This window comes from Cebidichthys violaceus, unplaced genomic scaffold, assembly GCF_023349555.1.
Source record: "Cebidichthys violaceus isolate CVI_PGR_0920_01 unplaced genomic scaffold, fCebVio1.0.p SCAF_9, whole genome shotgun sequence".
In the NCBI taxonomy this organism is placed as follows: Eukaryota; Metazoa; Chordata; class Actinopteri; order Perciformes; family Stichaeidae; genus Cebidichthys; species Cebidichthys violaceus.
The window spans coordinates 6,883,304-6,909,537 of NW_027176975.1; the positions used below are offsets into that span (position 1 = coordinate 6,883,304).

A 26,234-nucleotide genomic window follows, 5' to 3' on the forward strand; every position below is an offset into this window, starting at 1 on the left:
GTATTTATTTGCTGTTACATCTGCCTTGACGCTCGTGGAGATGACGGTCGTCATGAGGGAATTCCTTGCCCTTTAGTGGTCACATTGCGTAACCACATCATTATCTGTGACGTGGATTTTATTTATTCATTTTGATTATGTATACTTGTTTATTTTATAAATTATGTTATACTGTTAAGTAACGTTAACATTAAGTATAATGCCTTGCGGTGTAAATATTTAGGTTTCATGTCTTGACAGCATTTAGAATAACATGTGTTTACTGCCCTCCTGTGGTTGCAGTGAAGAACTACAACATATTGAATTCGTCAGGTCAGCGTTAATAAAACATAACAACACTTCCGGTAGATACTTTCAAAATACATGTGAACAAACTGAAACGATCATGAACTAATATAAATGATAACGATCTTGCTAATTGTTCTGAGGTGTTGACAACCTTCACAATTTAAGTAGGAAATTGCAGATAGTGATAGGGACTTTCAATATTCTATCGCTGTCCTTTTAGTAATAGCTGTTTGAATTAATCATATGTACTTTGCTATCAAACTGCTGTTTTGTTGTTTTAACTTAATATTTGTTATTTTGAAAACAAATGAAAAACGATTGGAGAGGTCCTTTCAGAAGTTTTGTCCTTGTTTTTGTATTTAATTGTACAGCTCACTTAAGGCCATTCCAAACAGACAGCCAGTTCTTCCATTTCTTTCGTCTCTCATCATCTGTTAAAGTAATCTCAACTTGTACCTCTAGTTGTTCTACCATTAGAGTTATTCTATCAGAGTAACTTCTCAACTATCTCTGTCTTTACCTGAAGTCTGAAAAATAACATATGTCTTATAGCTTGCCTCTCATTCACTTAAAATATTCATATTACATTACATTTATTGTGTTGAATGGTGTGTATTTGGCTGCATGAAATTTAATATAGTCAAAATTAACAAAATTAATGTAGTTCTGACAGATATGTCCGTCTCTTCCTCAAAATCCAAGCGATCAACTATGGCAAGCAAAAAATTAGTTCAACGTTTTTAGTAAGTCAGAGTCAAGTTTTACCGCCCTCCTGTGGTCACATTGGAGAACTACAAGATCAATATTAGATTCATCAAGCGTTGTCATGTTAGTTTTTCCGGCAAATACTTTCAAAATACAGTGACCAACCTGAAGTAGTAAGAACAAATATAAAGTCATCACGTTTATGCTACCTGTATAAATACAAGGCAAACTTACTTCGTAGACATCAAACACCCAAAATAAACGTTCAAAATGGAGAAGCACTCTGACCAAAGTTATGTTCAGCTGAAACAGACTATTCATGACTGAAAAATGGGAGGTTTTAATGAACAATTACGCACAAATTATATAGAACTGAGTATGTTTAGAATTAATTAAACCACCCCAAAATAAAATATAATTGAACAATTAAATTAATATATAAAATGAACAAAATTTCTTCAGATGTGTTCGAACACAAAGTGAAGCAATTTTTGTATTGTCATCTGCAAACCTGCTTTACATTGTCTCTGAAAGACTGGACTGCTAATCTCCTAATTTCTGTATTCCTAAAATCTTGGCTATGGCTCTGGTAGTGCTCATACTCTGAAGCCTATACAGTACTTTAGTTCAGCTAATATAACAAATCAACGTGAAATCAAATTACTACAAACTGCAGTGTTCCACTTTGATCAGTTGGTAATCCATCTTGTAAAACTAAACTTAAACGATGCATCATATTTGATGAGATATTTACCTGCTGGCATATACAGCCTCTTTTTGCAACGTAATACTGCAGCCAAATGATTAGGTATATTATTACTGGTGCTTTTAATTTGAAAAGACTAATCGGAACATTCGTGTTTTATTTTAATGCGCTTCACTTATCATCCACTCTCAACGGTAACTAGGCAACGAGATGCTTCGCAGGAGCTAAATTACAGAGATTGTGTTTTTTAATGCAAATGAGCAGTTAAGAAAGGATTTTACAAGAGCTGATATTGTGGTTATGTGTTATAAATTCATTTAATCGCCGTATATATATGTTTTGTAGCCTAACGTTAGTCTTTGGCTAATTTAGCCTAACTGTTAACTAACTTAGCTAACCTAGCTAACTGTGCCGTCAGCAGAGACGTCGACAGAATAAAGGTAATTTAAAGCTCTATGAAGCAACAGCAAAGAGAGATTAATCGTCCAATCCGTGAAGTGGTTAGACATCATGTCACATGCTGGAGCTAAGGAGGACTTGGGAAAGAGTTCAGGAGTGAGGAGAGAGGAAACAGGGCAGTCCCAAGTCTACACTGCAACCAGAGACACACTCCCAAAGAAGAGTACTCACACTAGGGCACATGCATTGGTAAGCATGTCTTTGTTGAATGTGTATATTTGTACAAAATTAGTACTCTTTGTATAACGACCCTCTGCACTTGCAGTCAAGAAAGTTTCAAGAAAAATGTTTACTTCAAACAAAACTAATTTCTTTGGATCAAAGGGTAATCTAAGAACTGTCACTCATAACAATACTGCGAATGTGCTCTTTATTCAGTCTCTAGAATGGGTATTTGGGAGGAATCCTGCTCTTCCTGTCTTCAGTCTGCAAGACCATGATCAGCTGGTGTTGCTCTATTCAGGAGCTAATGTTGGGGTCATCTACAATCACACAACAAACTCCCAGCACATACTTCAGGTACAAACGTCCCCAGGTTTCAGGTTGCAGTGTTGATTTAAAAAGCCTAACGTCTATACTCAATCTTCTCAGGGTCACTGCTGCAACATCTCATGTATGTGTGTCAGTGAGGACAGACGCTGGATTGCATCAGCAGACACAAGCACAGTGATGATATGGGACTCCTACTCTGGGTAGCTCTTGATTCTACATGTAGGCTTTTTTTATGTATTAACCTTTGCTGTTGATGGTGACAACATAAATGATGAATGTTTCAGCATTCCAGTGCATACGTTGTTCGATTGCCACCCCGAGAGAGGTGTCACTGCGATGGCATTTTCAAGAGACACAAAACATCTGGTAACCCTCGGGGCTGAGGAAGTTCAAGTGAGTATGCCAGCAGTTGTTTTTTTAAATCAAGTAAACAGTGTTGGATACTCTAGATTGTGAAATGCACAATCCAGAAAAAAATGTAACAAATTGTAAACATCTCAAAAACGGCGCTCTTTCTATTACCATACAACACCAAGTTCACAAAAACAGCTGATATGGTTAATATTTAACACTGGATTTGACTAAATGAATCTATTCACAATTAACCCTTTGATGATCTTTGCTCAGCGTGTGTGTATTTGGGATTGGACAAATGAAACAGATAAGCCTTTGTGGTTTACTGAACTCAGCCCCATCCATGGTTTCCAAGTAAGTAACTTTTGTATTCTTCTAACATTTTTTTTCACGTCACCTTACTTTATAGATAATCTCATTCAGCAGATCAAACATTCAAATGCTGAATTGTTTTTCAGGATTACATCATTTTTAATCCAAATGATAGCGCTCAGTTGCTCAGCAATAGTGAAAGCCAGTTGCTGTTTTACAGCAGGGTAAGTCCTGCTGGTCCTTTTTCTCTAAATACATAATACAGCTGTTACGTACGTATGTTTATTGCAATAATCATCTCATCTTTTTTTAAGGCCAAAGGAAGTCTGCAATACTTTGCCCTGAAGATTAAGGAGGTAAAAATAATCATCAAAATGTTGTAGAAGATGCTATACAATTGTCATAGATTTTTTAAATATATTACGATGTTTAAACTGTTACCCGTGGATTTGATTCTTCTGTATTTGCTCAGTATTCTCCAGACACTTCTCAAACAGTCAACATGGCTGGCGGGTCACTGAGCCCGTCTGTGTTTCACTTGAGAGAGCATCAGACCCTAACAGCAACCGCGGCCGGCGGCCTCGTTGTGTGGGATGTGACAGAAGACTTAGCTGCAAACCAAAGCCTCTCCAGATACAGAATCAATGTCATTCACCTTCAGAACGATCCAATCACTGCTCTCACCGTGACTGACAGGTAGCAAGAGAGAGAGAGAGAACTATTCATGTTGGGTTTCTTTTTTAATAAAATGGTCATGTATTTATTGATTTTGATTTCTCTATCTGTTGGACATCACAGCTGTATTGTGACGGGGGACACTCAAGGCCACATCAAGTTTTATGATGAAGAGTTCATGCTTCTCACTTGTTACAGCGAGTTCAACCTGGATGCTATTGCTTACATTTCCTTTTCCAAAGAGTGTGGAGAGGGATACCTGGAGAACTACACTCTGGAGGCAAAACCATTACTCATCAGGTAGAAGAAATGCAATCTATTATGTTGCCAGTCTATACTGTTACGTACATTTTAGCCAAGCTGACCGCTTTCTCTTTCTGCAGGAACTTTGTGGTGTCCACAGCCAGTTCCACAGTGGTACATGTGAATACACAGAAAGGCATCCCTCAGATCCTGTTACAGAAGGACAGTGAGCCTATTCTTGCAGTGGCCTGCCACCCCAAACAGCCAGTTGTGGCCATGGGCAATCAAAGGGGTGTTTTAAAAGTGTGGAACTATGAGAACAAGGTCGTCGTCTGCAGCAGGGTCTTTGAGACAGAGGAGCAGATTCAGTGTGTCACTTTTGACCCTCAAGGTGAGCCAACATCCTTGCTGACTGTCAACAAACAAATGTTCCACACAAGCCAGCGTCACCCAGCTGCTGCATGAATTCGCCACCTTGTTGTCTCTGAACAGGAGTATACCTGGCAGTTGGCTTTGGCAGTGGAGCAGTTCACATACTGAATCCCAGCACTTTACAAAGTGATCCAGAGGAATGTTTTCATTCCACTAAAGACAGCATCCACCACATCACTTTCTCCTCAGACTCAAAGTATCTTGCCACTGCGGTGAGCAAGTTCTTTTTTATTATCCAGTGTGATATGTTTGAACTTTGTTATTGGCAACATTGACTAGAGTTTGTGAAATCATGTTGACCTTTTTATTGAAAGCTGTGATTGTGAAATCAAATAGGTTTCTGACTATGATAATGTCTTGCAAATCTATACTTCTATTACATTCTTATAACCTCAAGTGAGACATGGTATAGCTTCATTTCCTTGTTCACTCTTAGGATGCTGGAAAAGCAGTGACAGTATTCCGCTTGCAGAGTAATGGAGGCTCTCTGCCTCGCTGGGCATATATGGGCAGATACCACTCCCACTACAAGCCCATCAAAGACCTTCTTTTCGGGGTTCATCTGGACAGCACACAACCCAGACTGCTCTCTCTGGGTCTGGACCGCCGACTGGTTAGTCTGCTTTGTCAAAACTGTAGGACTGTGGACTAGTTTAGTGTTTTGTGATACTAATTGTATTGCCACACATCTCTCTGTGAATAATAGGTGGAGTATGACCTGGAAAACAGTGACCTAAATAAGCTTGTCATCCTAAGCTCGGAGCGCATTGAGCAAAGCGCTGTGCCGATGAGCATGACTTGGTGTCCTCCCCTTACTACAGAGCAATTCCTCCTCGTTGCCTCAGACCAATACAAGATGAAGCTTTTTAACAGCACTACTAAGATGTGCAGGTCTGTGAGATACTGTGACAAGATTATTTGTGAAATCTATTCCTCCGACTTTTGTCAAACAAATACTTGAAAACATTATTACATGTGTTTTACAGAAAAACTCTCCTTGGACCAACATATGGCTCTCCCATTAAGAAAACAGTGGCCCTTCCCATGTGTAAAGAACCTGAAGCAAACTCATATTACCTGGCATACATCACAGAGGACAAGGTCAGTTGCTGGAAGTGGTTTCTAGTATTTTATTGAGTAAGAGGCTTTAGGCCGGCAGTAGCTCAGTTTGTGGGAACTTTCCTTGGAACCGGTGAGCAAGTCCCAGCAGAGACCAAGCATGGAATGTGGACCAGTAGATTGAGAGGTGCCACCTGCCCTCCTGGGCACCGTTGACATGCCCTGATTAATTGATGATCATCCTGCAGTTGCCAACACCTCCAGCCTTGCAGTACAACCTGTGTGCAAAACCTTTTCTCTTTTAATTTCTCACAATGTTTTACTCTGTTGCTTGTTGTTACAGTGTTCATTTGAAAGTAAAGTAGGCAAATTGGATATAAGAATAGTGCATGGTAGATCTTGAATATATATATATAGTTGATATGATATGATATGATATTAATTAAGAGTGTGTTGTACCTCCAGGTGGGTCTCCAGATTATGCCTCTGGATGGGAACCCCTACAAATCCAATGCTGTGATCTGCCATCCAACAGGGGTGTCCACTATTGCCTGCTCCTACGACGGCCGATTTCTTTTCACTGCAGGAACGTCTGACTGCACTGTCCAGTCGTGGGAGATAAACTTAAAGTGAGGTTAAATAGTACCAACCTGAGAAGCAGGGTGAAATGCAGTAGTGTGGGCATTTTTTCTGGAGTTAACCGTATCTCTTGTTGTGAGTGCAGTGCATTGGAGGCGGCAGCTGCCTTGGGAGGGAGGGACCTGATGCCCTTTTACACTCTTTTAGAGGGAGGCAGAGATGGCAAATTCTACCGGGTCAGTTAAAAGTGTTCCTTGTTTCCTCAGACTACTGAGTGTTAAGTGAACAGCCACAGATTATTCCATTAACTTGAGAGAAGAAGCATGTGTCCTATTCTCTAATAGGTAGTGTCATCCAGGTTAAATGCATTATGTCATTTTGCATGTTGATTTACGTCGCTTTAAGAAGTCATTTTTCATAACGTATATGTTAGTGTTTCAGTGTGCTGATGGAACATAATTTATCTAAACAGTGAGTTTTATTTAGCATTTGTAGATGTATTGTAAAATATCTTTATGTTGTATAACTGGATTTTCTCTTATTGTTTTATTTATTTCCCTTTTACGTCTCATTGTTTGATGGTGAAAATGATTGGTTCAACTCTGACGCATGCATTCAACATACATATTTTGTCTACTTGCTTTTGGGCAGCATTGCTCATACTTACACATATATTGTATTTTAATGAATTATAAAAGGCCACAATAATAAGATGCTAGCTTTTATTTGCATTCCTCCTTCAGTTCTGAGTTTGAGACATTTCTGATACCATTTGAACCACAGATTCTCAGTTTTCTGAGCTTTATGTCTTTAGGAGATGGAGAACTTTTTCTATTACTGCCAAGTGCGTCATCAAGGCACTGACTCAATGGATAAACGACAACTGTCAACCAAAATCCCTCTGTCAGAGGTTCCCTCTCTAATGAGAGCTTTGGCCTACTTCCCTACTGAGCAAGCGGTACAGTGTGTGTAAATGAAGCAACATTTTCAACAGTGAATGTCATTTTATCTGACAGTAAAATCGGTCAGCCCTGTGATAACAAATTGCTTTATTACATCTTACCAGATAGAAGATATGCACAACGAGGTCAAGTTCAGCAAGTACGCAGAAACAGGAAAATATGTGACCGACATCGACCTGGAGGAGTTTATCAAGCTGTATGTCAACCACCGGCCAGCTTTAGGCCTCTCTAGCAATGAGCTTGTTCAAGCTTTTCACGTTCTTGGTGACCGTGATGATACAGGACAGGCTGTTTTGCAAAAACATGTACTGCTAGAACTTCTGCAGACTCGAGGTATGTGCATGCTATTCAGTCAGAAGAGGATTTCTCTCTCTGTTTTTGGCTGTATTGCTGTCAATTACTGAGAAAATATTGATCCTCTGTTCCAGTTTCTACATGTGATGCTCATGTTTCTTTGACATCTTTTGACAGGAGAACACATGACAGAGGAAGAGGTGGCAGAGTGTTTCACTACACTTTTATGCATCAGTGAAGAGGAGAAAGAAGGAGAAGCAGGACAAGGAGGGGAACAATCTGACCATGACAGTCATAAATCTGACAGTACGTAAAACTCACTCACAAACCATAACTTATGAATTCACACAACAGCTGAAAAATAGCATCCTCTTTTGATGTGTGTGTGTGTGTGTGTGTGTGTGTGTGTGTGTGTGTGTGTGTGTGTGTCCAGCTGGAAATTCAGAATATTCCTTGGCGTGTGCGATCCCAGATGAGATAGCCATGGAGACATTTACAGGTCACATCTTGGGCTTTGCGTCCTCAGCTAAGCAGAGTGGCAGGTCTTCCCCTCCAGAGTGATGAAAGCAAAGAAACTGTTCATCTAAGAGAAGCTGTGCTGATGACGAGCCTCACACTCTCTACTGCTCTTTTTAAGATTGCTTTACATAACAGGCCTGAACAGAAATGCTGGAATTTGTTTGTATTGTTATTCCAAATTTGATGAATAAATATCAATATTCACTTGGATCATCATGTCTAGCATTTTAAATTAAATATTATTTGTAAGATTAACAAATTGAACAGTATTATCCAGTATTTTGTGGTGTATCTCCGGCTCCGGCTCAAGTCCCATGTTGATGTGTCTATCAACACATGTTGCCTATCAAGAGGTGGTGATCTCTGTGATTCCATTATTCAGAAGTAAAATTATTATATATTAAAATATATATATATAAAAATAAATATATATATACACTTTCATTCATTATTATAATAATACAATCAATGATTTTGTCACATTTGCAGAATAATTGTTTTCAGTAACAGTTTTATAAAGTCTCACAACATATTTACAACCTTTGCTTTGAGGTTTATTTTGAGTCTTTCGGTGGGTGGGGCTCTGACTCCGACCAATTAGAAACACTTTCAGACAGGAACTTCCTGCTCCGGACAGAAAACAGTCTGCAAGCTGGGGTTTTTTCTGTCAGCTGGTCGCTGCGACTCGGCTAACAAAACAACAACAAGTTCACTTGGGCTAATTATTACAGACAGCTTCAAAAAATGAGTGAACCGAGAACTCGGACTCAACGGCACGAAATTGACAAACTTTAACCAAGAAGTCCTCCGCAACCGCGTCTTCCTGGCGAGCCTGATGAAAGCGAGAGGTTTATTGTCCTAGCTTGTTGGCTAACATTAGCTATTTGTCTGGTGAGGTACCGACATGGCTACTAGAGAGATGTCTTCACGGCACACATATCGTCGCCCGCCATCGAGCATAAAGCAGGAGCAGGATGACGACTCGGACTCGGAGACCCAGCTGCTGGGCCTGAAGAGGTTAGACGGGCTGGAGTCTCAGATCATCCACAGCGGACACTTCATGGTGTCATCGCTCCATATCGAGCACCCTCCGAAGAAAGGCTATGACTTCGATACTGTCAACAAACAGACCTGTCAGACCTATCACTTTGGCAATGCGAGGATGTCACATCTCTCCATAGACGCTTCACTGACCAAACTCTTTGAGTGCATGACTCTTGCGTACAGGTATGTTATTATAACGCATCTCGTCGCCATGTATTCACGTTGAAACTTTATTTTTCACTGTTTAATGTCTTCACCCAGCTGAGCTGACTTCAATCATGTGCAGATAAAAAAAAGTCAGGCATTGGACACACTAGTGTGAAATTGCTGTCACGAGTCTTGTCTTCATGTAACTTCCTGCTTGACCACTCATGATTGTGGTGAAGGAAGAAGGTCTGCTGAGCCCATGACTGATGACATTATCAGATTGTTAGTAGTAATGCATTGGCAGCATTCTTCTGTCGTAGTTTATCAAGATTCAGCCTGGTTTAACATATATACAATAAGATAGTTTTGTCCAGTTGATTTAGACTCTCCTAAAGGTCACAATATAAATTTGGGGGTTCATGAAATGATTAATGGGGTACGAAAGAAGAAGGGCCCCAACAGGTATTTGTTAAGCCATCTGAGAATTTGATCCTGCTTTGTAAGGGGACTTGAGCCAAAAAGGTTGTAAACCACTAGTTTAATCCTAAACAATGCATTGTATTTTACAAGCTTGTCTTGTATTTATATTTAAAGCACAATCACCTCAAACTTGTACTTCAATTCAGTACTTGAGGAAATGTACTGGTTTGTGGGATTCTACTCAGACTTTATGAGCACTGAAGACGGAGCCTGATGAACTCAGATTACACTCTCAATGCTCTTGAAAGAGAGATCTTTGTTCTAATTTAGGGTGAAAGGATTTAAATAAACAATAAGGAATGACAGTAATCTTAGCTGCCAGGAGAATTTAAGCGTGTCTTGCCATGTTATCAGTTATCAGACGGATCTGAAATATGGCCTTCTGTCATGACAGATTACAGTTTTGTTTTGATAGTGCTGAAATACTACCAGGCGCCGCTCCAGTCTTCTTCAGTCACACTATTAGATGTGCCGGGTCCTCTGAAAAGAATTGTTTCACATATCAGTCAATTCAATTTTGTCTCTAAAATGTGACAAATACTGAAGAGGGACCAGTTCTCAAATAAATACCCACAAATATTTTAGGTAGTCTGACAAACAGCATGAAAGAGTATTTCGTCGATAATTGTGTAAACTGAGAGTGACGAGTCAATTAAAAGACGTCACTCATAATGCAGGCGTGTGAAAAGACAAACAAAGACAAAAACCAGAATGGTGAACGTTGATAAGTTTATAGGCTTCAGGCAATGTTTTTAAGACACAAACTACAAGGTGCAAATGAAAGTTGCCTTTAAATACAGTTGATGTTACTAAGATATTTAAAGGCAGGATTGGTAATCTTAATTATTTTTATTCATATTATCAGTACAGCCTGACATCAATCAACGAATCAAATGCTCTTACAAAAACAAAAAGTCCTGTATCTGCGGCTTTCGCATGGTCGTAATACGCCAGTCCAATTATGATCATTTTGTGGGAGTGGCTGTGGAGGGAGGCCTAAAGGGTTTGTTTTGCCGACTTGGCGACTTTCTTGCTGGATTTAGGATCTTAACTGAGCTAGTACTGCTAGTTTATTTCATTGGAAAAAGAGTTTGGCAGCACCGGACTTGGTTTTCGGCTGAATAATTAAAAAAAAAATCTATCTTACTCTTGCTAGTTACAAGATTACCAACCCTGCCTTTTAGAGATGAGTTGTAAAATAAAATGCTGGGCTCACATTACCCATGGTTCTGTTTACAGCTGTTGTTTTACTGTAGCGTTGGTGGAGAGCCAGCTGCTCAGAGGATTCCCTCTGACTTTGCTCATGGTACCTACTTGGATTCATCGGGGGGACTATCTTTAGGCCTGGAAAGCACTACTACCAGTTACTGTTCTGCTGTTGTCATTCATTCCAAACAAAGAAGTAAAGACTTTATGTACACAAGAGAGGTTTTACTCAGAACAAGAACAATGTTTTCCCATAATGCTGGCTCTTCTCTAGTCTATGCACAAGTTGGACTTGTTGAAACTGCTTTTTCTTCTTCCAATGACTGACACAGAGTACTCGTACAAACAGTAAGCACACAAATGACAATGGCCAAAGGCTGCACAGGAAGGACAGAGTGTTACAGGAGTGGAAGGATGAAAAGAGGGAAACTGAGCTAACCCTTTTGGATAGGAATAAGCATTTCCTTATCAAAGCAGGTTGATGTTCTTGAACGTCAACTTAAGTCATGTCGTTTGACAAACATTTTTAAAGTTTGATGCATATTACCGTTTTCATGCAGAAGTATTAAAACACTCAGATGTTAAACTTATTTTTGTATGTAGCCATTTCAGCAACAAGTGCTTTCCATAAAACATCTAAAGCACCGAGACAACGTGCAAAAGAAACACACCACAAAAAGGACATTCAAATACAATTACAACACACATTAAAGAGCCAAGATAATAGAAAATTAATACAAGCTCAAATAGAATGAGACGGGCATAAAATACAATAATAAAAGGCGCAGTGTAAGAAATAAATAATTATTTGATTTAATAAAAGTCTTCAGCCTTGATTTAAAATAACTGAGAGTTGCAGCAGACCTGCAGTTTTCCATGTATTTGTAAATAATTTGTTTGACAGACAGGAAGCCAGTACAAAGACCTCAGAACTGGAGTGATGTGATCCACTTTCTTGGTCTCAGTGAGGACTCGAGCCGCAGCATTCTGAATCAGCTGTAGCTTTCTAATCGATTATTTTAGGGTGACTTGTAAAAACATCAATATGGTGGTCGAGTCTACAGAAGATAAATGCATGGTCAAGTGAGACATAAGTCCTTTAATCCTTGATATATTCTTCAGGTGAAAGTTGGCTGACTTTGTACTTGTCTTAATGTGGCAGTTGAAATTCAGGTTTGGGATTTCTGGATTGGTCCGTGGTCTTTAACATTGCAGATTGAATCTGAGCGCGGAGGGCATTATGGCTGTTTAATACCGCCTGTTTGAATTAAAACAAAAATGTACAATGTTCTTTACAGATTGTCCACAGCTCCAGAAATGTCACTGTGCTGTTATGAAGACTTTCACATATATGCCTCCTTGTTTTACATTTAATAGCTTGTGTGTGTTTCCTGTCTGTGTATTTGATTCCTTGTCTTCCATCACACTTGTAACTATCATTCTGACTTGAGCTTGATCTTGTCAGGTTCCTGCTTGTTTGTTTTGCCTTATCTCTTTAAGTAGTTTTAGTACACAGCCAGAGTTGATCAAGGTGACCTGAAACTTTTTCTATTCAAATTATTCTCGGATTCTCAGGGTAGAGTTCAGCTTTATTTTAGTTTTTTTTATGTCAAATATCTTTTAAAATGTAATTATTTTTTTTTTGTCATTTTGTCATTTTTTTTGTAAAATAGACATGTTGTTGAAGAGCCTTGTGTTTTGGTATTAGGACCAAACGGGGCTCTCTTACCATTTACTGAGTGATATGGCTGGTTCAGTGTTACAGCGAGAAGGCATCACCCTTATTAATTACATCTGTATTGATGTCAAAGTCAGGTTTGTAACGTGACATTTTAAAAGAATCTGACAGAGACAACATTCTTCCTGCTGGTGTCAAGTTATTTTAAGTTGAGCAAAATAAATTTATGATAAAACAAACCAGTTTGTTGTGTTATTGTGGGGTACAAGAGAAAGTAAGCATTTTTTAAAGTCTATGGAGAATATCAAGGTTTCTTCTGCTAATAGCACAAAGGAGATCACCGTGAGGGTTTTAGTTATAGTTGAGATATTGATCTACTTGTCCAAGTTAAGCCGTTGTTTGTGTTTCATAGAATGTCTTGTGAGATTATTTCACGGTAAACTTTCTTGTCTTTCAGTGGTAATTTGGTATCTCCCAAATGGAAGAACTTCAGAGGTCTAAAACTACTTTGGAGAGACAAGATCCGCCTCAACAACGCCATATGGAGGGCCTGGTATATGCAGTGTAAGAGTTCCTCTTTCATTTGGTATGCATAGAGTGTAGAGGGTATTGTTATTGTTATTGTATTTAAGTGACTTGAATTTTAACACTTTAATCAAGCTGTAGCAGGTGTGGAGACATCAGGATCTGGTTCAAGAATATGTAATCAGTAATAGTGGAGAGACTCTTTCATAAATCAGATTCTTTATATTGATTCATCTACATTTGTGCACATATTGCCCTTTTCAGTATCTATGATTTCACCAGGCTTTATTTTTCTTGGTTATGTTTATTAGAATCTACACTTCACAGTACTCCAGCAGCTTTATCTGTAAATTCATAAACTATTACAGTATGGAACTGGGTTCTTTTTTCCATGACTTCAAGATAAATATTGGCGCCGTCTTTGCAACTTGCTGCAATAGTATCGGTTTGTTTACATACCATGAGCAGTTTTGTGACAGTGACTGATAGCATATCTTATTCATAGTCCTAGAATAAATACAAACTGGGTCAAGCTTTTCTTGAGTTACAAGCTGAGCTATGACCATCCTTTCATCCACTATAAGCAATTAGTGCTGCAACATATGTTCATTTGTTTTATTGTATTGTACCAGTAAAAACAAAAAAAGTTGAAATTCAACTGAGGGTGACTTGAAGAATGTTTTTCTACCCCTAGATGTGGAGAAAAGGGAGAATCCTGTTTGTCACTTTGCAACTCCCCTGGATGGAACCATGGATTTGTACGTCCATCGTCCTGCAGAGGTAAAGACAGAGAAATGTGATCAAACAGCAGTAGTGACTTTGCCTTGTTTCTTGTCACCAAAAACCTTCCATGGATATGATGTTATGTTCACTCTCTTATGCACTTACTTGTCATTGACTTTTATGTTTCCTCTGTCACTTCCTTTCTTTGTGTGGTGTGTTTGTTATGGATCATCTCCTTTTTCTTTTGCAGGGCAGTGCCCCAGATGGGATATGCTGGAAAAGACGAATTGAAATCGTCATCAGAGAATACCACAAGTGGAGAACATACTTTAAAAAAAGGGTATTGTATTATATATTGTAATAGTTCTGGGGTATTCTGTGTATTTTGCATATGTGTCTTGTTTGTTTGATTGGTCATAAAACATTAATATTTATCTAATGTGGCACTCACGTTCTCTTGTATAGTTACAGAAGCACAAGGATGATGACCTCTCAAGCTTGCTTAAGGTATGATAAACTGCATCATGCTCAACCCACCAAAGTGCTGTTAGTACCAAGATGAACATTACTATCAATATCAACCAGATGTTAATATGAATGGAATTAACTCATGCTAAACTGGTCACCGTCACATACTTACATACTTTTGTAATTAATCAATGCAAACTAAATTCTTTTAACTAATTTCACTTAATTTAGCTTGTAACTTAGTGACAGACTCAGATGTATTCACCCCCCTTGGACTTTTCTACATTTTGTCATGGTATAAGCACAGATTCAAATTTCTTTCATTGGGATTTTAAGTAACACAAAATAGTCCATTATTTGGAAGTGGGGGGAAATATTACATGGTTTCCAAAATGATTTACAAATAAAAATCTGAAAAGTGTTGAGTGCATATGTATTCACCCCCCCTGAGTCAATACTTGGTAGAACCCCCTTTCACTGCAATTACAGCTGCAAGTCTTTTGGGGTATGTCTCTACCAGCTTTGCACATCTAGAGATGGAAATGTTTGTCCATTCTTCTTGGCAAAAAAGCTTAATCTCAGTCAGATTGGATGGAGACCGTCTGTGAACAGCAATTTTCAAGTCTTGCCATAGATTCTCAGTTGGATTTAGGTCTGGGCTTTGACTGGGCCATTTGAAGACATTAACATGCTTTGATCTAAACCATTCCATTGTAGCTCTGGCTGTATATTTAGGGTCACTGTCCTACTGGAAGATGAACTTCCGCCCCCAGTTTTTTGCAGACTGCATCAGATTTTCTTCAAGGATTGCCCTGTATTTGGCTCCATCCATCTTTCCCTCAATTCTGACCAGTACCCTGTACCTGCTGAAGAGAAGCATCCCCACAGCATGATGCTACCACCACCATGTTTCACTGTTGGGATGGTGTGCTCAGGGTGATGGACAGTGTTGGGTTTCTGCCACACATAGCGTTTTGCAGCCAAAAAGTAAAATTTTGGTCTCATCTGACCAGAGCACCTTCTTCCACATGTTTGCTGTGTCTCCCACATTTTTTTATGGTTCATCTTTGCAGCTCCTCCAGAGTGACCCTGGGCCTCTTGGTTGCTCCTCTGATTAATTTTGTCCTTGTCCGGCTTGTCAGTTTGGGTGGACAGCCTTCTCTTGGTAGGTTTGCGGTTGTGCCATATTATTTTCATTTTTTGACGGATTTTACAGTGCTCCGTGAGATGTTCAAAGCTTGGGATATTTTTTTATAACCTAACCCTGCTTCATACTTCGCCACAACATTATCCCTGACCTGTTTGGTGAGCTCCTTGGTCTTAATGATGCTGTATGTTCAGTAATGCTCTCTAACAAACTCTGAGGCCTTCACAGAACAGGTGTATTTATACTGAGGTTAAATTGCAGACAGGTGGACCCTATGTAGTAATGATGTGCCTTGCAAATGTGATTTATGAAGGCAATTGGTCACACCAGATCTTTGTTAGGGGTTTCACAGTAAAGGGGGTGAATACATATGCACTCAACACTTTTCAGATTTTTATTTGTAAATCATTTTAGAAACCATGTAATATTCCCCCCCCCCCCCTCCCTTCCACTTCCAAATAATGGACTATTTTGTGTTGGTCCATTACATAAAATCCCAATAAAATACATTTTAATCTGTGGTTATACCATGACAAAATGTAGAAAAGTCCAAGGGGGGTAAATACTTATGCAAGGCACTGTATGTCCATATATAGATACAGATTTATTTTTTAAGACTAGTGCATGAAGTGTGGAGACAAATTGTTGTTAATTAGTTCAGTGCCATCCCATGTTGGCTGTACTCAACACTGCATGCTTGTGTGTCATTAACTGGCTTGGTGGTTGCATTTTTAACACTCAAAGGGACCAGAGGAGCAGTTATCGCTGTTTGGGGAAGTCTCTCCAGACATGCTCCGTGTCTCCTTTTATCAGGATGAAGACACTGCTGTGCGCCGCCTGCCTCGTAGGCATAATGAAACACCTGCCCCTATGGAGATGGACCCCCTCTTTGACATGGATGTCCTGATGTCTGAGTTTTCAGACACGTTGTTCTCTACGTTGGCCTCGCACCAGCCCATAGCCTGGCCTAATCCAAGGGAGATTGGTGAGTCTATTTTATGAAATCGTTAGGTGATTTAACAATTGATTTGTTACGGTTGTCTTTTGTTCACTGTGGCCACCACTGGCATGTCTTCTCTCTACCTCTGCCTCTTTGCCTCCCACAGCACATGCAGGGAACGCAGACATGATCCAACCAGGACTCATCCCTTTACAACCCAACCTAGATTTCATGGACTCTTTTGATCCACTGCAAGGTAAGAGTAAGGCACCAACCATAGCTGCAGTAGTACTGCACACTCACTAATAGTGCACACTTTATAGGAATCAAGCGCACATGTTCTTGTAACTCAACTAAAGTAGTCGGCTTAGCCTAACACAAAAAGTAGTGTGGTTTTACTAACCTCTAGCTAACATAGAGACTCTTTTCCAGACTTATTTCACAGCCTCCGTCAGCCCACCTTCCCCTCTGTTTCACCCACTGCACCATCTGTCACCCTTCAACCCAGCAGCAGCTCACAGTCGCAGGTAAACACAAACCCAAGGCACTGCTCCTAACACACACCACCATGATGAGAGTTTGTTCAAGGGCCGTGTTATTTTTCCTTGATGTTTTTTTGGTCATTTTGTGAGTACTTTCGCCACATTTTTCTGTCTTAATGTAGTTACACAAAAAACAATTGTAACATAATAATATTACTAAACTTTATTTACATAGCACTTTTCATACATGACCTGCTCCTCCAACTGCTTCGTTTTTGAGAATTAAATACTCAAAATATTTTTCTTTTCTTTCATGCTGTAGTCCTCCTTGAAGCTTTTGCCATATTTTCTGTTTGGTCCATAAATGCAGCTTCACCGTAGTTACTTGTCTGACTTTTAACATTATATCATAGCTTTTATTTCAACATTGAAGGAACATACAGTCTTACAGACCTTGACATTCGCTTCCCCATTTCCTCAACACTAAATATTCAGGGCTCAAAAATAAACAAATAAAACAATAATAATATATTACTTTTAGGAACAAAAAGACAACAGTAACTGTATCTGGGAGCCGTACCAAAGATATATTTTGCAGCAGCTGTTAGTGTAGTTAAGTGCATGTTCATGAACATATATTATATTTAACGTATATATAAGTAAAAAGGATAGAATAGAATGAAACATTGGCTTAACAGATATGCATTTTGCATTAGCCTGAACTGAGTGAATAGAAAGACTGATATAAATGCTGCTAGTTTAACAGATTTATCCACAATTCTGTCACAGTCTCTTGTCTCTAGCCTCCCAAATCAATAAAATTAAATTAAGAAAAGTTGTGTTTTCTTTAGTGCAACTTGGTTGGAGTTGTGAAAATGTTCTTTTTTTTTCTTTTCATAATCTTAACCAGCACAAAATAAAATTCTAGCTAATATGAACTTGCATAGAACTGGGTCTCGAATGTTTCATTTTGCACTAGAGGAAAGAGACTAAGTGTGTTTGTTCCCTTTCCTTCATCCCTTGCCAGGCCCAGTTAATGTCCTCCATGCTCACAAGCAACAACATCTCCCCTCCTGGCCCCCTGCCCATCCCCTCTCCCATGGCCAGTCAAACCAGTCGATCAGGTGGTGCAGTTGGTGGTGGTGATGCTGCTGCCTATGTACAAAACTACCTGCCTCTGTTTCCTGGGCATTTGGCACACAGAGATCAAGCAGCAGTTTCCTCAGTCTCTCAGCCATTATCCCATGACCCTCTGGCACAGTGCCTTCCAAGTCAGGACATGGCCTCAGCAGCACCTATGGTTCCATCGTCCTTGGACAACACCTCAGCGCTGGATGAGACTGTTGAACCATCTGTGATTACACACAAGACCTCCTCTACTGTTAAACCCAGCGATGCAGCAACCACCTTCAGCCACGCCTCAGACTATAGCTCCATATCCACACAACCTCCTCCTTCACAACTTCAGCCTTTGGCTTCATTAACTGCCACACGCGTCCAACACCCTCAGACTTTCGCCCTGCCTCGGCCCTTTCAGTCATCCAGTGCCAACAAAAACCGCCCTGTGCAAAGGATTGCTCCTGCTAACACCCTCCCCCCCTCCCACCTCATCCTCACAGGTCTGTTGTTTCTGGTCTCAAGATCAAGATTTTGGTTCTGCAATTGTGCATTTAACATTGTTGATCTGTAAGTGGAGCTTTGTTACTTTAACCTAATCACCACAAGATAGCGCTCAAGCCTTTCTTAACCCAAACCACTTAACTATTAGGGTGCCCTCTGCTTTTGTTTTAATAGAATAGCTTATCTTTTGTAAAATTAAATTTCCAGATATTAAATTAAAACTTGTTCAAACAAATGAAAGATGAAAAAGGCAGAGGAAATCCAGTTGTAAAAACTCATTCATGGATGTTCACGTATGAAAGCACATAAATCTGACTTACTGTCAATGTTCATCCTCTCAGCCCCTTTCCCAGGTCATGCCAATGCTGTAATTGTTACACCATCGCCTCTGAAAGCAGATGTGGTCCGTAATACTGGAGTGGTCATCACTCCCTCTCAAATTGGAGGGGTATGTTTCAGATCTTACTTAACAGTGGGTCCTCACATTATTGAGTTGCCAATAGAAAATTACAAAACTGCAACATTTACATTTTGTTTGTTTTTCTGTGATGTGCATAATTCATAAGTGTGAAATCAAAACTTTACTTGTCTTAAAACTTAGGTGATTTTTAATTTCTTGTCCATTTGTTCTCTTTTCATGTATCTCAGACTCCTGGATTTCACGTTTTGTCTCATACACAGAAGTCTCCTCAGCCGATTGTCCCCAAAGGAAAGTCTTCCAGCCGCAAAAGTCAGAAAGCCTCCTCTTGTGTCGGTGAGACTTCACTCTACCGAGAAAGTACATCATTACTGAAAGCCCACAACTTGTTACAAGTGTGTTTTTTTTGTTTTTTTCCAGGTCACAGTCAGTCTGGATCAGGTCAAGGATCACCGCATGGGTTAGATCAAGTTCCTAGTCCCCAGTCACTGATCAGCAGCAGCACTACACCTTTGGAAAAGAATGAACAAAATCAGGTTTGAGTGTTTATGTTTCTCAACATAAATGGTTTGCTAGTGTGTTCGATACATTATGTAAAAAATGAATTAAGACACAGGACGCCTGTGTGTAACATTTCCACTACTGTTGTGTGACAGAGCCGGAGGACAACATACATATCTGCTGAGCAAAAGAGACGATCAAACATAAACATTGGCTTTAAAACACTCTGCAACCTGGTCCCAACTCTAAAGTCACAATCAAATGTAAGTCTGTGTGTCTCATAAAACATCACTATTTTTGGCCATGTTTGTGCACAGTTTTTATAAAGTATTTGATTTGCGCTTTCCCTTCCTACCATATTCATTTACTTTGTGCATTTAGATCAGTAATGCAGTCACATTGCAGAAGACTGTGGATCACATTTGGAAGCTCCAACAGGAGAGGCAGCAGATGCTGGAAGAGGTCAAGAGGCTACGAGAGGAGATAGAGGAGATCAACACCTCCATTAGGTTTGTTAAAACATTGTATATGCGTCACCCCTCCTCGGATATACAAAATTTGCACTCAACACATTCATTCTCAACTGTTTCTGTTTCTTGTCACTGCTTAACCACAGCTCGTGTCAGGAACAGCTGCCTGCAACAGGGGTCCCTATCAGGCGAAATCGCTTCGACCACATGCAGGAGAAGTTCAATGAATATGTAAAGAACCGCACTCTTCAGAACTGGAAGTTCTGGATTGTATCCTTCAATAAAGGAGCACTGACACTGATTGCTGATATAGACATACTTCTTTTAAACTTTATTCAGTGACCACATTTTTACAATGATTCACATATGATTACAAATGTACCAAAAATGTACAGTGACAATTTTACCAGTGACGCTGTATTTTAGAAGGGTAATTGCTTTGTTGTTATCTACCAAATGCAATAGCCATGTTGTTGTTGTTGATGTCAGGGGCATTAAGGATCTCTTGACAGATCACGTAATGTTTTGTCCCTATGTACAATATGCAGTGCTGCTCTTTTTTAAAAACAATCTCTGATTTTGTTAGTTGCATACTTTTTAGGTTAAGCAACCCGCAGATTGAAGCATGAAGTGGTAAAAGCTAAAGACGTGCATGTTAGACTTCTGTGACTCAGACAGTTGGTCAGGCAGAGTTGCATTCGTCTCACTCTGAAGTATAACTGATCCTTGACCATCATCCATTCTAGTTCAGCATCATTATCAAGCCTCTCTTTGAGTCTTTCAATGGGATGGTGTCAACTACAACCAGGGCAGAGCTGTGTCAGACCACATTGCAATGGCTTGATCATCACTGCTCCCTTCCAGCGCTCAGACCCAGTGAGTAAATTACTAATTCTTGTAAACATCCAGCATAAACCAACACAGTCTTATCAGTAGTTTTGGATCATTTGCAGCCCAGCAGAGACTTCCTTCCAGCGTCAAAGCATTCGATCACCACTGTGTGTACTTAAATTAGTCAAGGTTTTATACTTCCTATCTGTCACTATCTCTGTTTGGTTCAAGCTGTCATCAAGCAACCATAATATGAAAAATTCAACAGTGCTTCTCATTTTTATTGATGCATTAATTCATTTAATGTGATTATCACACTTTCCAATTTTTTTTTTTTTAAACCTCCCACTTGGTCAAAATATTACATCTTTGTTCCTGACTCAGTCTGACTTTAGCCATGACACTGAGTGGATCTGATAATGAAGGTGACGTCAAAAGATTTCTATCATTGAAGTCACAGTGTTTGCTGCTCATTGGAGGCTGGGCTGCAGTAAACTTAAGAATTAAGGAGGTTATCGCTCCAGCTTTTTACTCCATGTTTAGCAGGGGGGTCCCCTTAGATTTAATGAATGACCTGCAGTCAAAGAAAATCTTTAGAATTCCCCTGAGTTACTGTCTGTAGCATGACACACAGGGTTCTTATGCATACTGGAAAACCTGGGAGTGTTTAAAGCAGCAGTTATGAAAAAGTCAAGATAAATGACAAATTGCTCACAGTTTCCTGGAAAATATTAGATATAACAATGTGTTGCACATTAACATGTTCCATAAAGATTTTTTTTTTAATTAGGCCGAGACGGTTTCCTCCCACTCACCTATTACAAGTAGTTGAGGTATAGTTGAGGTATCGAGCTGCCAAATCACAATCCGTTTTGGGAATTGTGAATCTATTACATACCTACTGTGTAGCACTCTTTAAAGATACATAGCATGACAGTTAGCTTCAAAATGCTGTTTTATGCAGTCAGGTTGTGGTCGTTAAAATGTGGTTTCTTGTTTTTCAGTGGTGCTGAGTACCCTCCGCCAGCTGAGCACAACCACGTCCATACTTAGTGATCCGTCTCTGCTGCCTGAAGAAGCCACCCAGGCCGTCACACATACAGATGGGTGGCCTTGCTCTCAGAGGTGATGGGGTGACCCAGAAGCCACCTGAACCTTTTGATAGCAATCATCAAAATGACATATCACTAGTTTACCTTATAGACATTCAGCAAGGTCATCACTTCTTCCACAGATGCATGACTTAAAATAAAATGATAAACGTAAGCTAGATCTGGCTTACTTTTACTCTGTATGTACGATGATCATGTTGATTCTGAGAAAGAGCAATGTCAAATCAGCTGCGGCAGTTCCTGTGGCAAGCTCAGCTGCCACGACTTCCCGCCGCAGTTTTTGGAGTTGCCACAGCAGTTGCTGGTTTTAAGCCTTTATTTTTTGTATTTTGACAATATGTGACAACACATTAAGGTCCTTGAGCGTATGACTGCTGGTAGTTGTAATTGGTTTCGTTAAAAAATGACGAATTGTAATATTATGGCTAATCGTTATGATTCAATTTAGCTAATATAGACTACTCTCAGGGACCTTAATGTATTGTCAAATTATGAAAAATAAAGCCTTAAATCCGGCAACTGACGCAGCAAGTCATGGCAGCTGAGCTTGCCACAAGAAGTGCCAGTGCTAGCTGCCGCTGCCGCAATTTGAGCCAGATCCTACTGGAGATTCTTGGGAATGATGCACACAGGGAGGCCGATCTTTGACATTACATTTATAACAATTGTGGCTTTTCTGATATTTTATTTGAATGACAGCAGCTAATACTAAACTTAAGGAGTTACTAAATACTTTAGTGAAAGGTGGTACTGGTTGTTTGCTTTTTGAACAATATATATTTGAATTTGAATCACTTTTATAATGTAAAAACACAACATTGTGTTAAAAAGGGAAGTATTGCATGACTGTTCATTTTATGTACTCACTCAGTTGTACAAAGTGTATGGATAGGATGCTTTTTTCACAAGGAGATGAGATGAATGTGGGATTTTATTAGGACTAGCTGACAGTATAGTTGTTGTGTTTTGAAAGCTCTGAAACCTCCCAGAAAGGTTTCACATCGGATTGTCTGAAACATAGTCGCTCGTGGGCTGGTGCTTGATTATCACAAGAAAGCTGAGTCCATAATTGTCTTTTCCACCCCTCATTTACTCAGGTGAATGCTGTTTAGACTGTTAACAATAGTGGTTTCTTGGTGGGATCTCACCCATACTGAATATCTTCCCTCCTACTTTGCTTGCTTAGCCCATTTCCAGTAAGTTCAACTGCAAATTGTACAAGAAAGCAGTCGTCTTAAATACAGTATGTTACATACAGTACATGGGTTTCTACTGGGCGGGTCACAGCATAATGGAGAGATATTACTTAAAGCCCTCATAGGGAGCATAACTGAAATAGCAGTACAGATTATTTATATACTTCAGTATATTCACATGTACAGTGTTTCAAGATCTTAACTGAATGCACAGTAGTTGTAGGCGTCTTCCTGTTCTTTGTGGGTCACTCAGGGATGCGCTGGTCAGCGTAATTGTTTTCCATTCAGCTATGAACAATACTGTCAGGGTCCTTTACAGCAGGAAAACATGTCCGTATAAGGGTACAGGTTACATCACATGGTTTGATTTACCTGTTGTTTTGTCCCCTCCTAATTACACTAATTTATAAGGTGTGCTAATGACAGACAGGAGAAAACAATCAGTATGCCATGTGAAAAGATACAGCACACAGAAACAGAGCAAAGGCCATATATAAAGAGTAGTCTACCCGTCCATTCAGTTAATTGTTTGTGTTACTGAAATCATGTTTGACAGTGTGCTCTGTTGACTGCTTGAGAATTAGACAATGTGCAGATTTAGTCTGCATGTCTGACGTGCAGCCTTAAAGTCGAGTGATCTCTGCAGGCTAATTAGTCTTGTCTTTTTTTATTATCATTTGTGGTTCAGCACTCCTCAGGCAGACATTGATTTTGTGACTTGTGTTTTTACTTTCTTTTCTGCACAACAACTCAGTTTACTATGAGTTTTACGGTAGCAAATGGCACCACAGAATTTGGAGCTTTTTGAGTGTTTTATTTTGAATTGCAGATTGTTTTTAATTGTCGATTTCACTTTTTTACAAGATAGAAATAATTTACCTGTTGATGTAAAGACTGCTCAATTTACAGTAAGACAGTAAAGGCAGTCATCAAAATTCAACACGTTACGGTAATGCAAATCAAAAAGGCCTTACGAATTATGACAGAAATCCCCAATGTTCCACTGCAGCTTGGCATTTGTGTGGTAATTTTATTTTTTTTTGTTTTTTTTCTCATCCTCTGATTTCAAAATGTTGTAATACCAGGTTGGATTTCCAACTTTTTGCTTCTTCAGTGAGAGGGGGTTTGTACCTGATAATGTACAGTATATCATTGCAGATTGGATCTGCCCATGTTGGTTCTCATTCAATTTAGAGTTTTACTTCATTTGATTTAAGAAGTAAAGATATTTTCTGTGTTCTGCATCTGAGTGTTTTTTTGTTCACTTCCAAAGTTCTTAAAACGTTTTAAGATGCCTTAAATGATTTTGACTCACAATAAAAGCAACACAAATGTAAGTCTTGACTTGGTTTATTTTCAATAAATATCACTTTTTTTTAAATAATTATTACTTGGTTATCAGATACTGATAATAATAAGAACTATGCAGTAACATTCAGAACAAGTTTACCTTCTCATCCACATAAAACTGGATTACAAAAATGTATGTTTTCATAATTGAAAGCTGTGTAACTTAAATAAATGCAACATTCATACTAAGCAGGGAAATCAAAACTTTGCTTTGCTGAGCTGTTGGTACAAAAGCTCCAGCATACATTTGACATGAACATAATAGTCCATGTTCGGCTCTAAGGGGGGCAGGTTGCAGACTGCCAGTCTGCCCCTCAGCTTCTCCAGACTGTGAATGTACTGGCTTGTCATCAGCAAGTGTTCCGACAGCTTCGGGGTCAGGTTGGACATTTGCAGCATGTTACAGCGGAAGGAGAAAAGATGATGAGCAGTGAAGAGCTGCTGCTCCGGCACGGCCAGCCCAGTAGTGTTCAGGGAGAGGCAGGAGATGTTGGGAAGCTGTCCAGGTTCATCCTGCAGGAGACAGACTTGGTCAGTACGGTATAGGTGTACACATCAGTGAGTAACACCCAGGGATGTAGAGTAACCCAAGTGGGCTACGTTTCCTCAAGTGATGCTCTCGTGCATGGAAAAAGTTTCAGTAATGACAGATGAGATTTTGCAACTTAACACTCCTGCATGTCAATATTGATTAGAGCTACTTTTATTTGTAGGTTAAACAGATTTAATAAAGCATTTAAAAAGCTTACGAGGAGGAGGCTCAAAGTGTTCGATATCTCCTTCCGCATCAGCTGAACGGTTCGGTTGAATGCCCTGGTATGTGTCCCCTTTGTAACAAGTCCGCAGGCTGCTTCTGCACTGAGCAGGCAGAGGAAGATGATGACTGCAGCAGTGACATGAAAGAGCACAGATTAGAGATGAATACACACACACACACACACACATATAGAAGCGTGCAGTCACTACTAGAGAGTTTCCGTGTTGTGCAACGGCAAAGTTTAAGTTGTAAGGCTACCTGGTTTAAAATATTGTGTCACACTTCAATATGCTTACCAGCACAGCACTTCATGACAGCAGTAGGCTTTAGTGAGCAGCAGAGTCTCTGATGTGACACTTTCTCTGATCCATCCTTCCATCGATGATCACTTTTATTAGGACTCCTTAGATAAAGATCAACATCTTAACATTTTCCCTTGCGTATTCGCTGTCTCAGAAATAGTCATACAAGCTCAGGATTAAAATTGACTTTCTGGGGCTTCCCTCTTTAAGAATCTGTCTAAAAAAAGCCTACACATACCGTAATGTGCCTATAGCATAAATAGATTTAACTCTTTTTCCACCTCAATTGTGAAGTATATTGTTTGCACTCAATATAATATTAATTACCAACAACTATTAATATTTTTAACATTACAATGCATAATTAATCTGGAAAATAGAAAACTGTTTTTTTGGTGGTACACACTTAATTTTCTCAATAATTAAGACATGTACATATAAAAACATCAAAATAGAGCTTGTTTATCAAAATAAATACATGGGGAGGATGACCCGGACCCCCCTATAAAGGTCCAGGCCCTGAAAGTCCGCAAATCCTAGAAATGCCGGACAAACATAGTTATGCCATTTTTTAAATTGCACACATTAAAACTATTTGTAAAGTGCCTTCACTCAAGGTTAAACATCATAATTTCTGAGAAGTAAGAACATTCACCTAGAAACACAGCAAATATCAGCCTGTCACACTACCACAAAAGGATTTTTTTTTTTAAAACCATGATTGTTGTGCAGGTTGCAAATTGAAAGCATAAGGTTGG

The 26,234-nt window shown here is 39.4% G+C and overlaps 2 protein-coding genes across 4 annotated transcripts; both read left to right on the forward strand.

Moving 5' to 3' along the window:
* Window positions 1–1,908: 1,908 nt before the first annotated feature.
* cfap251 (cilia and flagella associated protein 251) lies at window positions 1,909–8,289 on the forward strand. Of its 2 annotated transcripts, XM_068703638.1 has the most exons (20): window positions 1,909–2,347; window positions 2,537–2,677; window positions 2,750–2,850; window positions 2,935–3,043; window positions 3,278–3,358; window positions 3,463–3,540; window positions 3,631–3,672; window positions 3,789–4,012; window positions 4,115–4,291; window positions 4,375–4,625; window positions 4,727–4,878; window positions 5,103–5,279; window positions 5,373–5,557; window positions 5,653–5,767; window positions 6,191–6,354; window positions 6,450–6,540; window positions 7,119–7,262; window positions 7,371–7,599; window positions 7,738–7,866; window positions 7,994–8,289. In XM_068703638.1, exons 1-20 carry the CDS (start codon window positions 2,210–2,212, stop codon window positions 8,119–8,121), a joined length of 2,856 nt encoding a protein of 951 aa, XP_068559739.1. In that variant the 5' UTR covers window positions 1,909–2,209; the 3' UTR covers window positions 8,122–8,289. The 2 variants fall into 2 exon arrangements, with proteins under 2 accessions (XP_068559739.1, XP_068559740.1); XM_068703639.1 differs by lacking the exon at window positions 7,119–7,262.
* Window positions 8,290–8,742: 453 nt separating this feature from the next.
* mlxip (MLX interacting protein) lies at window positions 8,743–24,404 on the forward strand. Of its 2 annotated transcripts, none has more exons than XM_068703644.1 (17): window positions 8,743–9,306; window positions 13,092–13,198; window positions 13,854–13,939; window positions 14,133–14,222; window positions 14,348–14,389; window positions 16,242–16,482; window positions 16,604–16,693; window positions 16,870–16,964; window positions 17,947–18,538; window positions 18,881–18,987; window positions 19,188–19,293; window positions 19,378–19,493; window positions 19,614–19,721; window positions 19,840–19,967; window positions 20,075–20,198; window positions 20,675–20,804; window positions 21,764–24,404. In XM_068703644.1, exons 1-17 carry the CDS (start codon window positions 8,984–8,986, stop codon window positions 21,886–21,888), a joined length of 2,610 nt encoding a protein of 869 aa, XP_068559745.1. In that variant the 5' UTR covers window positions 8,743–8,983; the 3' UTR covers window positions 21,889–24,404. The 2 variants fall into 2 exon arrangements, with proteins under 2 accessions (XP_068559745.1, XP_068559746.1); XM_068703645.1 differs by having other exon boundaries at window positions 16,311–16,482.
* Window positions 24,405–26,234: the final 1,830 nt, after the last annotated feature.

What these genes read in the sequence shown, in the direction of transcription:
- cfap251 (XM_068703638.1), top strand. Translation starts at nt 2,210, where the DNA reads ATGTCACATGCTGGAGCTAAGGAGGACTTGGGAAAGAGTTCAGGAGTG. An exon ending in GCAAAACCATTACTCATCAG is followed by an intron (nt 4,292 to 4,374) that starts GTAGAAGAAATG and finishes CTCTTTCTGCAG; the next exon opens with GAACTTTGTGGTGTCCACAG. An exon ending in TGGGTCTGGACCGCCGACTG is followed by an intron (nt 5,280 to 5,372) that starts GTTAGTCTGCTT and finishes TGTGAATAATAG; the next exon opens with GTGGAGTATGACCTGGAAAA.
- mlxip (XM_068703644.1), top strand. Translation starts at nt 8,984, where the DNA reads ATGGCTACTAGAGAGATGTCTTCACGGCACACATATCGTCGCCCGCCA. An exon ending in ACGTCCATCGTCCTGCAGAG is followed by an intron (nt 13,940 to 14,132) that starts GTAAAGACAGAG and finishes TTTCTTTTGCAG; the next exon opens with GGCAGTGCCCCAGATGGGAT. An exon ending in AAAAGAATGAACAAAATCAG is followed by an intron (nt 19,494 to 19,613) that starts GTTTGAGTGTTT and finishes GTTGTGTGACAG; the next exon opens with AGCCGGAGGACAACATACAT.